The sequence below is a fragment of the Dipodomys merriami genome, unplaced genomic scaffold (assembly GCF_024711535.1).
Source record: "Dipodomys merriami isolate MVZ:Mamm:240054 unplaced genomic scaffold, mDipMer1.0.p SCAF_910, whole genome shotgun sequence".
Classification (NCBI taxonomy): Eukaryota; Metazoa; Chordata; class Mammalia; order Rodentia; family Heteromyidae; genus Dipodomys; species Dipodomys merriami.
Genome location: NW_027206525.1, coordinates 265,810 through 278,804, shown reverse-complemented (window position 1 = coordinate 278,804; position 12,995 = coordinate 265,810). Strand labels below are relative to the sequence as shown.

Below are 12,995 nucleotides of genomic sequence, written 5' to 3'. Positions count from 1 at the left end.
ACACTGCTTGGCATTTACTTAACAGTAAAAAAGAGCTACCTCATTGCTGCAAGGAAAAATAAAAAGAACCTTCAATGTACATGACTTTTTGGTGCTGTAAAAGTTGTGGGAAGCAATTGGAATAGATTCAGGATAATAAAACATTTCCCTGGGTACTCAACATGTAACCTAACCTTTGTTTTGCATGTTTCCCCACTCATTTGTTCATTTATTTGACAGTGGATGAGTAATTACCCTAGGCCAAGATCATTGCTAAAGACTGTATATTGAAAACTGAGACTTTTTATGTCCTCTTGGTACTTAGCATGGAGTGAGCCATGTGTAATTCATAACCAAAAAAATACAGAATTATAAATTTTGATAGATACTATGAAAATACAGGTGCATGGAAGAACATAAAACAGAGGTGTTTTCATTGAGTGTGGAACATCAGGAAATACTTTCTAATGAGGTAACCTTTAATTAAAGGCCTGAAAGAAGAACATGAGTTAATAAGGCAAAGGGGCCCCATGGGGTAGAGGTAAAATAAAAAGACCATTATAGTCAGAGGAAAGATCATGTATTAGAACCCTGAGGCGAGGGAACATAGCTTGTTTTAGAAACAGAAGCCAGTGTGCCTGGCTTCACAGATAGTAAAGAAAAAGAATAGTATACAATATACCTGACAAGTAGGCAGGGACCAAATTACATAAAAGAAAAATGTAATGCAATTTCTGCAAAATCAGCTTCTCTGTATTTGCTTCACTATATAAAGAAGAGGCTTGAGCCTAAGTCCCAATCCACATTGGTTGATTTTTCCAGGGAACTTTCAATTCTAAATATTCTGCCACTCTTTTCCCATAAAATCACTTAGGAGAATTTTATTTGTCAGAGTAATGTGCCATAATTTTTTTAAAAAACAGTATTTAAGTGGCTTTTTAAGGAAAACTGAAGATCAGAAGACTACTGTCTTTAGTTTTTGATAGTTTAATTTTTCCAAAATGTGATTTTCTTTTCTTTTTTTAAAAAATACTGCTTTCAGTTTTTTCAGCTTTATGAACCTGTGAGTTGATGATTTTCATTGGTTTGGAAAACTCCTAGTCATTATCTCTTTCCTCCTTGTCTGAGTCTCTTATTACATTTTTGTTAGTTTTTTTGTTTGTTTGTTTTTTGTTTTTGGCAGTGTCCCACATGTCTCTCCTGCTTTGTTCCTTCCATTTTATTTTTTCTAAATGCTTTAGTCTGGATATCCTAATTGCATTGTATTTGGTTCTACTAACTTGTTTCACTGTGTTCAATCTGTTTTTAAGCCTACCCAAAGGGTTATTAATTTCTAGTATTATATTTTTCAGTCTAGATTGTCCATTGGATTCTTTTTTAATAGAGTACAATCCTCTATTGAAATGTTACCTCTTTTTGTCCAATTGGTCTGACTTGCCTCTATTCTCTTGTTCTTTTTGGCAGTAAGAGAGTTTGAACTCAGGGCTTCATGCTTGGCAGGCTGAACAATGCCTCCAGCTCTTTGTTTGGCACTGGTCATTTGGAGATAGACTCTCACTTTTTCCCACCTGGAATGTGCCCACAATCCTCTTGTTTTACTTTTCCCAACAAAGCTTGGACAACAGGCATGTGCCACCATAATGAACTTTAGCTGGGGTAACAGATGTGTGCAATCATGCTCAGCTCTTGATTAAAAAAGGATCTCTTGAACTCTTTGCCCTGGCTGGCCTCAAAACATGATTCTCCTAATCTCAGCCTCCTGAATGAGACACTATATCTAGATGGCCTCCGTTTTCTTAATATATTGATTTAATAAATCTTAATATGTCTTTAAAAATTTTATTGATTGTTATTAACAAGATGATATACAAAGGGATTAGTTACACAAGCCAGGTAATGAGTACATTTCCTTTGTACAGTGTCTTCTGTTCCTTCATTCGCTTTTTCTCTCTTAGTCCCTTTCTCTCGTCTCCATCCACGAGTTATATTGTTCACTTCCATGGAGTTCTCTTAGTAAGTCTTTGTATTCTGGCTCTAACATGTACATTACCTGTGATTCTGCTTCCAATGTTTACATTTTCTCTTTTTACTGATTATGTTTTCCCATCTATGCATTCCCTTTGAATTTTTTAATCTTATGACAGACATGGTATAAGAAGGGTCTCTCTTTTCCTCTGTAAGGTAGATATAATGAAGAATTACCTCAGTCCAATCAGAAATTGAGGTAAACTGAAAATGGATTGCAATTTTAGTATTTGTCAGTTCACCTATGGTTCATCCCTATTTTTTGGTTATAGCCCTTTGCTTCCTCAATCCTAAAAAATCTGTGAGTGATTAGCACTGGCCACTGTGGCTTTTGTTTGGATTCTACTTCATGTAGCCTCAGAGCCCGGCATTGTCTTAAGAGAGATGGCTGTATGTTGTAGTCCTTTTTAACAGGATCCTGTCTTCTCAGCAAAAAACTGTGATTTCTCTCTACATTTCTGACTTACCTTCATCTCCTGCATAGTCAGCTAATGGCCTGAGTCCGGGTCTTGTGTTTAAGGTCTCTCTAGTTTCCAACCATTGTGAAAACTCCAAGATTTCCAAAAGCTCTTCTTGTACCTCTTTCCTCAGGAAGAATTCCTTTATGTAGGCCAAGTCTATGCCTAGAGTCAACAGAAATCCTCTAGAGAGACTGCCTGATGTAGTCCACCTTGATTTGACTGTGGCCAGCTTAACACATAACTTCACGGGACTGGTAAATGGAGCTTTACAACTGGAACTTGGCACCCTCAGTATCAGGAATGTACACTCTGGCTTTAATAAAAGCTATGTTTGTCACCATGTTAGCCTCCCTCCTCTGACCCACGATGAGAAAATTCACTGATCTTGTTGCTGCCCTTCACTATACTTCCAGTAAACGTCCAATAAATTGTACTCTGTTCAAGGCTGGATCTGTCTGACTCTTTCTTTGGCCTCATGACATCTTACAATCAGTTCTTTTACCCTGGATTTCCAGAACATCTGGTGATAATAAGCTTACTTAGGAAGAGTTCTCTAAAATTTCTCTGAAATTTTAGTTCAGAGAGTTCTTTCTTCCAAGGCTCTCCAACCATTATGACTTGAAATTTATGTATTTTCTTCATGTTGTTATAAAAGGAATGTGGCTTATTGTGTCCTATGACATTTAATTTAGAAGAGAAAGCCCCTTTTAGACTATTTGAGAAGTATCAATGTATAGTGAAATCCCTCAATGAAAATAACAACAGAATAACAATATGGCAAATTAAGGAAAGTATGTACCTGTAAGAGCATCACAGCTGGCAGACCGATTATTGCAATGGCAGGGCAAGCAGCCATTCTTACTAAACCCATAATATCCATCTTGGCATCTGTTACACGTAGAGCCGGTGATACCCACTCTGCACTGGCAATTTCCAGAACTGTAAATAAAGGCAAAGCCAATGAACAAAAGTAAATCATTTTGAAAGTTTCATTGCCTAACATCTCACACAGATGATCTTAATGTACAGTGAGGAATTCCAACTAGATTCTAGATTCTAGTTTAATTTAAATCAGAACTTTAATGAGATATTCATGACTATATAATCCAGCTTGTATTTTTCAATCTTATGCCAGACATGGTATATTATATTCATAATAACATGGTATTAATACTTTAATATTAATCATTGGTGATCACTTTTTGATCTTCTATATTTGTATAGTTAATATATAAGAGGATATACAAAGAACAGAAATGCTCAATGTAAAATCTTTGTTTACAATGCACTGGGGGCATAAAACTTGTACCACTGCTATATTTCATTGCTTAATTATCCCACAGTTCTATTGGCATTCATTCCACTCTGGAAAAAAGAAGAAACGCCAACTAGTCATCACCCAACTTTTAGCTGAGTAATATAAACAGTAAGATCTTAATGAATGTGTCATCTTGTATCCATTTTGATGCTCACAAGTTGATATAATTCTCTACATGAGGCCAAGGATACCCAGCTGGAGTAAAAGGTTTCTTTACATGCTAATTATGTACCTCAAGATTTAGATTTTATCTGGATAGATTTTGGTACCAGTCATATTGGTAAGAGACAACTGAACATAAAACTCTTTATAGAATAATTTCCTTAGAGATTCAGCTTCTAATAATAAGCCCCCATGGATTTGTTAGTCTTAGTTCATGAACCAAGCTAAAATTGCTAATACTTACATAGTTTTAATGCATAACAGTTAAAACCATCCCTACTGCCTCCTATATTCCTATTTCTATATTTAAAATGGAGGTTATAAGTTAATTGGAACTCTGGATAGAATTTTGAAAAAAAAAAATGGAAGTACAACACATAGTCTACATGTGTATTCTACTTGTAGCATCCAAACCTAAGGACTGTTTTTAAATATATTTTTTAAATTTTGACAATTTAAGATGTGTCTATTTACTATTCCTTGAGTTAAATAATGAGTTTTATCTTCTACATTTAAAAAAGTCTACTTCAAGTAGTTAAAGTTGAACTGTACTTCTCTCCTCCACTGTCCTACTTCTCTGTAATCTCAAGAAATTTTAAAAATGAATTTTAAAAAACAGCTGTACATGAAAATTCTTACATGAGTTAGGCTCATGTAAGCCATGGTCTCAAAGCCTTGTATTCCAAGAATCACCTATCAAATCTGGATTCCTATTAAAAACTGCCTAGTGTGTCAAGTTATGCAATTTCTTAGGAAACAAATAATTTTACAGAGAATGTAAAGTAAGCTATCTAAAAGCAAGAATGATATAATAATGATTAGTAGTAAGAAAGAAATAAAGGACCCCATATATTGAGGGCCTATGTCACTACATATACCTCATTTCTGATTTTCAAGATAAACTTACTAGGTAAAGGTCATAATCCTTGATGTACTGCTGAGATAATAAAGGTATTGAACACAATAATAAGCCATAACATAGCCAATGGCCCCAAAGTAGTTGCTAGCCCTATGAGGAGGCTTGACCTTCAGAATTATTTTCTGGGCACTCAAAAGACTGATGCAATCAGCAGTCTTTCTCCCTGGAGAATCTGTTCCTTAGTTACTTATTTTTTAAAAAAATCTAAGAGTAAATTATGAATCTTGATCAAGCTGTTAACTAAGGTTAGATAGCATGCTTCACTTTTCCTAGAATGAATTTAAAATAATAGAATAAGAAGTACTTTTCTCTCTTAAAAACAAAAACCAAAACAAACAAAAACAAACAGAGAGAGGAAAGTTTGGTTGTAAGGTTGCACCAGAAGTGCTTTTCTATCATGTTACTCATGGCCCATGGCCAATGTCGGCATGCATAAGAATTAAATCACTCTGCAAACATAAAGCATGCCTGTGTGACTTCTTTTATAGAATAAAGCCTTTACAACATCCCCTTTCATGGCTCCCTCTGTTAAAGACCTTTGAATGCTTTCTGAAGCAAAGGTCAATGATATAAATTTTTTTAAAAAAAGACTATTAACAGAACACATGCTTATCCATAAATTTGAAATGAAAGAATCAAGCAGTCACAGATTCATATTTGGAGAATAAGGGCACAGAACTAGATTTTCTTTTGGAGAATTAAAACAGTACTTTTAAGAAATTTTAAAAATGAATTTTAAAAAGAAACAGCTTTCCATGAAAATTCTTAGGGCGTTACTCAAATAAAACCTACTATAGAAAATAAAGAAAGCCAGGCTCATGTATTCCAAGAATCACCTATCAAATTCTGTATTCCAAGAATCACCTATCAAACTCTGGATTCCTAACATTTTTTGGACAGGTCCATGGTGTTTTCTTGGTGGCCTCTAGGAGCAGAACTAAAATTTTAATACAATCAGAAATCTATACTTCTAATAAAAGCTAACACAAATTTTAAGATATAATTTGTTGAGCTGTGTCACTTTTTAAGAATTTGAGTTTCTAGTAAAGTATATACTACAGAGAATTACACAAAGAAAAAGAATTATTCATAAAAAGTATAAACAAGTATATACTAAATATTTCTTAAATTATATCAGATGATTTTTTAAATTATTTTTAAGTAGTTATATAAAGGACTTGCCATTCAACAAAGAGGTTGAAATTTTTTTATAATATCAATTTTTTCTTTCTTTCTTTTTATCAGTGGTGGGGCCTGAACTCCGCCTGGACACTGTCCCTCAGCTCTTCAGCTCAAGGCTAGTGCTCTACCACTTGAGCCATAGCACCACTTCCGGCTTTTTCTGCTTATATGGTACTGAGGAATTGAACCCAGGGCCTCATGCATGCAAGCAAGCAATCTACCACTGAGCCACCTTCCCAGCCCTATAATATCAATTCACATAGAACTTACACACTTATGGGTGTGTAAGATTAATAATATTGTAAGATTTAACACCTAAAACCTTTATTTATTGGGGCTGAGAAAACAGTTTTATAGTAAAGTATACTAACTTGTATAAGGCCCTAGGTTCAATCCTCAGCAACAAAAACTAAACACACACATACACAAAAAAAAAAAAATAAAAACTATGATTTCTCCAAACATATGCAAACAAGTAATTTATTGTCTAACATAAATAGCTTTCATTTTTCAAAAGGAAATTCAAAGGTATCATTTCAAAATACAGCAGTTGTTTATGTCACAAAAAATTTTGTCAAATAGGGGCTAGAAAGGTGGCTCAGTGGTAGAGTGCTTGCCTTGCATGCCTGAGGCCCTGGGTTCAATTCCTCAGCACCACATAAGCAAAAAGAAAAAAGCCAGAAGTGGCGCTGTGGCTCAAGTGGTAGAGCGCTAGCCTTGAACTGAAGAGCTGAAGGACAATGCCCAGGCCCAGAGTTCAGGCCCCATGACCGGACCCAAAAAAAAAAAAAACAACAATTTGTCAAATAGTCTTTTCAAATAATCTGTCAGTGAAAATATTGAGAATTTCCATTATTTTATAATTACATTGATTAGGTGATAAGGGTGGTAGAATGTAGAAAAGAAGATAACAGGATTCATAAGGGGGGAAAATGTAGCCTTAAAAAAATAGAGATTGGCTCATATTCCAGATCTTTTAGTGACTACTTAGCACAAAGCAGTTACTCTCTTTTAGTTTGAGTATTCTTCTTTATAAAATGAAGACAAAAATGAAGACAATTATATCAACCTTTATAGGGTTATTATGAGAAGTAAAGATCAGAAGGTACTTAGCACAATGTCCAACACATAGTCAAACCATGAAAGCAATTGTGAAGATAATAACAAAATTCTTAGATGTTGAAGTTAGACTTCCTAGTAGGCAAATAAAGTAAATATCCTAGATTATTCTGTCTTAAACTCTGAAAAAAAAAATCACTGGAAAAAGGAAAATATGAGTACTTCTTAAAATTTAAAAAAAAACTGAAAAAAAAAGACTAGAGTGGAACAAAAATGTGACTAATATTGCCGGGTGGCAGTGGCTCACGCCTATAATCCTAGCTACTCAAGAGGCTGAGATCTGAAGATCGAGGTTCAAAGCCAGCCCAGGAATGAAAGTCCCTGAGACTCTAAACTCCTAAAAACCGGAAATGGCACTGTGGCTCAAAGTGAGAGCACTAGCCTTGAGCAAAAAAGCTCAGGAACAGTGCTCAGGCCCTGAGTTCAAGCCCCACAACCAACAACAACAACATCAAAATGTGAATTAATAAAAGAGCTCATTATGAACACATGACAGAAATAGTTTGGGGACAGAAAACTTTTAAATTGAGAAGAAGAAGGATCGCAAAGTCCTACAGTATGGGGATCAAAACCAGTTGGAGCCAGTATGCTTTATATCAATTAGCTAGTGATATAATTTCTTTCTTATCTGTCAAATGTCTTGGCATATTATTGTTATAAAAGCACTACCTTTTTCCTACAGCTTACAAGCTATAAACTATGTATGTGTATGTATACTTTATATATAATAATACCAATTTTAAGTAGCCATCGAAAAACTAAAAAGTATAGTTCTATTCAGGGGAAATAATAAATTTATGTCCTTCAGGAGTCTTGCTTTTCATCTTCCTCAGATAGTTTATGTGTAGGTACTTGGAAATGGCAAGAACGATATATAGGAAAAAATAGCTAAGAATATTTATTTCTTCTTCTATCTTCTTTTTAATAACTAAAAACAATTTGAGGGGAGATTGGAGCCATTAATTAAAATAGAGTCTGAAATCAACAGAAATTTACTGATTATAATCTCTCACCATATTAAAAACAAGTTTTAAGAGATAAGACCATGAGGAAATTTTTACATGAGAAAATAGAAAAAAATGAAAAGTTATTAACAATCCTTCATTTCACATTTGGACTATGTATTTTTAAAGGTCTTTAAAGATTTTAAAGATTTTTTTGTTTTTTTACTATAATAATAACTGAATATTCTGGTAAAAGATTATTTCTGTATCTTTCTACAGTCATGGAAAAGACCATTATGCAATGAGCAAAGTTCCTTTGCTAGAGGAAAAAAAGGAGAGCATTATTGTTGGAAACATTGGGCTATTATGCTAAGGAGATTCCTTGTAATTTTGAAGGCAAATAATCCAAAATATGATTAGAGGAAATCCACATTCAGACAGAAATTTTTAATACTCAAAAGCACAAAATATTTTCTGATTACTGATCTTACTAAAATCAAATTTAAAAGTTTATTTGAAAAGTCAAAAAGTAAACCTCAAAGGCAAAAAAAAAAAAAGAAAAAATCAGTATCATATTTACAAAGCTATAACTCAGGAAGGCTAATTTAATTCAAGCAGGAAAGTTATTTCTCACTTCATTCACTTTTTTTAACCAGAAGAAATATGACCATAAGAATTCTCAACCCCACTGAATTGCTCCATTATTTGGACAGAGATTTATGCATTTTGAAAGCAACTTCAAAAAGAGGAAATGTAAGAGACAATATAGGAGACTAAATAGCATTTAGATAAGTTGTGTCCCAAACATATTAACTTCTGAATTCCTTTATAATCAGTATAGATAAAATAGAAATACATGTTTTGTGTATATTGCTATGTGTGTTCCAAAAATTTTCTTGTAAAAGCCTACAATCCAGAATTAATTTTCTCACAGAGACAGCACAAGCAGACACTTAGTTTCAGATTAGTAAACACAAACTTATTTAACCTAGTGTTGAGATGAACAATACTAAAGATTAAGTTCTAACTCCCCAGAGGGTAGGGTGGTCAGGAGGCAATATTAACATTTATTGGGTTCCCATTAGGGGTTATAAAATATAGAGTATAATATTCATTAATTACCTAAAATTACCATTCAACATTCAGAAATCTTGGTTTTCTCTCTTTCTCACCATCCTGAGTATTAAACAAGTTAAATCTCCACATCTAAAAAATGATACTAAGTTTCTGCTTCAAGAGATTGTGAAGATTGGCTATAGTTCCATATTTAAGTGCATTCAAATTAATAGGAGCACCATATTGATACTAGCACTCTGAACATTCTCATTTGGTAACTTTAGAGACAGCAGACTCAAGTTTTAAGGTCACAAAGCTAGTGGTACACTAGCTAGTAGTATACTCTTCTGTTTTCTTTCTCCTTATATTATAGATTATTTCTGTGTATTTCATAAAAGCAAGCTAGAAGGATTTAATTAATTCATCAGACTTTCTTCCCAGAAGAAGCTTGTTAATTTTCTTCTGGCTCTATTATCTGTCATTTAAATGTTTCCTCTGATAAATTCGAGTTTACAAAATATGATTTCCAAAGAAAGGAAACATTATCTGTCTCAGTACAATAGGAAGACTGGACACTCAGGTTCCTAGTTGTATCTAACACTATTTGGAAATGCATTCTAGACAGTTTCTTTACAAATCTTGTCTCTTCTGCATTTTTAATTGAAAAATAGATTTTATTTACTTTTTAATTGAAAAATAGATCATTCCTAGAGTAGACTAATTAAGTGCAAGACAATTTTTAAAAATAATAGTAAAGCCAACACACGGAGTCTCACTTCGAAGACATTTGAAGCTACTGGTGTGGTGGCATCCCCTTCACTTTCCCAGAAGTCATGTTAGTTATTGCTTAACTCCTTAAGAATTTTATTCTTTTCACCAGGGACTGGTGGCTCATGTCTGTAATCCTTACTACTTAGGAAACCAAGACTTGAGGACTGAGGTTCAAATCCAGACCACACAGACAAATCTGAGAGACTCTTATCTCCAATTAACTTGTAGCTTGGAGCTATCACTATTTAAGATTTCAGTTTTCAGTATTGGGAGTACTTGCACATATTTCCATTTGAGTATCCCTAATTGGAAAATTGAAATATAAAATACCCTGAAATTCAAAACTTTTTGAATGCTATAAATTTTAAATTCTGGAGCATTTAAGATTATGGATTTTCAGATTAGGAAGGCTCAATCCATATGAACAAAAAATTATGATGCATTCTTTATCTTTTTTCTTAATATAGTATTATGATTTTGAGATTATTCTGGGGTAAATTTATATAGCATTATTCTATTTTGTTGTTTTGGGTTTTTTTTTTCCTATGGAGCTGGGAGTCAAATCCATCCTAGGCAAGTGTGTAGTCATTCATGTTTGTACTACTATTACATTTTTGTTGTTGTTGTTGGTGGTGGTGGTGGTCATGGGGCTTGAACTCAGGGCCTGGGTGCTGTCCCTGAGCTTTTTCACTCAAGGCTAGCATTCTACCACTTTGAGCTACAGCACCACTTTCAGTTTTCCGGTGGCTAACTGGAGTTAAGAGTCTCATGGACTTTCCTGCCCAATCTGGCTTTCAACTGTAATCCTCAGATCTCAGCCTCCCCTCTACCTAGGATTATAGGCATGAGCCACCGGCACTTGGCTTTACAATTACATTTTATTACATTAATTTAACACCTACATATTTGAGTTGTTTTTGGTTTTTAGCCATTATGAATAACATTTCTATGAGAATTCTATGTATGCCTTCTAGCTCTCAGAAGTACAATTTTGTCTTTTTAGTATATAACAGAATACAATTACTATTCAGCAATGCCTACCTAGTTTTTAAAGTAGTGGTAGCAATTTACACTCCTATAAGCAATGAAATAATGGTCTCATTCCCTACCTTCCATCAACATCTGATATCATCATAAGCTTTAAAATTTTTGCCTATCTGGTGGCTGAAGAGTATCATATCATGATTTCAAATTGTGTACTTCTCATTACCCAAGCAATAAAGTATATTTTCCTATTTATAAATTATGAGGTTCCTCTTCTATGAAGAGAAACAAACTCTTCTATGAAGAGTTTGCCCCAGGGACACAGGGTAGAGTGATGGAAGTGAATATTATAGTGTACATTTTCTTTTTTTTTTTTAATTGTGAAAATACTGTACAGAGGGGTTACAATTACATGGGCAAGATAATGAGTACATTTCTTATCAAGCATTGTAGCCTCCTCCTTTGTTTCCCCTTCCCATCCCTTCTCATCCTCCCCCCCTCCCCACCCCCACAAATCCTCCCCGCTTCCTCCCCCCAGCCCCCCCTCCCCGCACCAAAGTTGTAAAGTTTGTTTTCGACATAACGACTTGTACATCTCATTGTTGCAATGGGTCCACCTGTATCCCTATTTAAACGATTTGTTTTTCCCCTTCCCCAACATTTTTTTTGGGGGGTCCGGTTGTGGGGCCTGAACTCTGGGCCTGGGCGCTGTCCCTCAGATTTTCAGCTCAAGGCTAGTGCTCTACCACTTGAGTACATTTTCATATATATATAAATAGCATAAGGAAGTCCTCCAAAACTGTTAAAAAGCAGAGGGGAGGGAATTAAAGAAGAATAATTTAGATGGAGTAAATTTGATCCAAGTATATTATATCCATGTCATAAATGCCACAATTAAGTCCCTTTACAATTATGCTAATAAAAAATTTTAAAGTAAAAGAGCAAGAGAAAGAAAGAATTTGAAGTTTGGCATTATTATATCTCCAGCACTACCTTTTCTGCTCAGGAATGCTTTTGCAATTCAGAGAATTTTGTGGTTCCATATGAATTTTTGGATTGTTTTCCCTATCTCATTGAAGATTGATATTGGGATTTTGATGGGTATCACATTGAATTTGTAGACTGCTTTGAGCAGTATTACCATTTTCCTGATATCAATTCTGCCAATCCAGGAGCACGGAAGGTCTTTTTTCTTCCTTATGTCTTCTATTTCCTTCCTTCTTCAAATTTTTACAGTGTTCATTTTAGAAGTCTTTCACATACTTAGTAAATTCTTAGGTTGGTTTGATTGGATTTTGTAATATTACCTCTAATGGAATTGCTTTCCTGATTTCAATCTCAATCTTCTCCTTGTTGGCATACAGAAAAGGTTTTTTTTTTTTTTTTTTTCAATGGTGGGGCCTAGGTGTTGTCCCTCAGCTCTTCAGCTCAAGGTGAGCACTCTACCACTTGAGCCACAGCACCACTTCCAGTTTTCTAGTGGTTAACTGGAGATTAGAGTCTCACGGACTTTCCTGCCCGGGCTGGCTATGAACCATGATCCTCAGATCTCAGCCTCCTGAGTAGCTAGGATTAAAGGGAGCCACCAGCACCCGGCTTAAAAGTTACTTATTTTTGTGGATTGATTTTATATTCTGCTACTTTACTTGAGGGAGAAATCTATAGAGTCCTTTAAATATAGGATCATATCAACTGCAAATAAGGATAGTTTTAACTTCTTCCTTCCCTATTTGGATCTCCTATATGTATTTCTCTTCCCTCATTGTTTTTGCCAGGAATTCCAGTACTATATTAAGAGGAGTAGAGCAACTGAATATCTTTGCCTTGTTCCTGATTTTAGTGGAAATAGTTTTAGCTTTTCACCGTTAAATATAATGTTGGCTGTAGGTTTGTCATGAACAGCCTTTATTATGTTGAGGAATATTCCATGTATTCCTAGCTTCTCCAGAGCTTGTATCATAAAAGGATGTTGGATCTTGCCAAAAGCTTTATCTCTATCTACTAAGATTATCAAAGGTTGCATGTTTTTACTCATATGTGGAAGCTAGAATGAGTTTATAAACATATAAGTAAAT

The 12,995-nt window shown here is 34.5% G+C and overlaps 1 protein-coding gene across 1 annotated transcript in view; it reads right to left on the bottom strand.

Annotated features, from left to right (window-relative positions):
- The window catches only part of LOC138821399 (multiple epidermal growth factor-like domains protein 9), a 91,833-nt gene that overhangs the window by 17,652 nt on the left and 61,186 nt on the right, over positions 1-12,995 (bottom strand). The window contains exon 3 of the mRNA XM_070013598.1: positions 3,265-3,404. Coding sequence (XP_069869699.1) covers positions 3,265-3,404 — 140 coding nt within the window. The remainder of the gene's footprint in view (positions 1-3,264; positions 3,405-12,995) is intronic.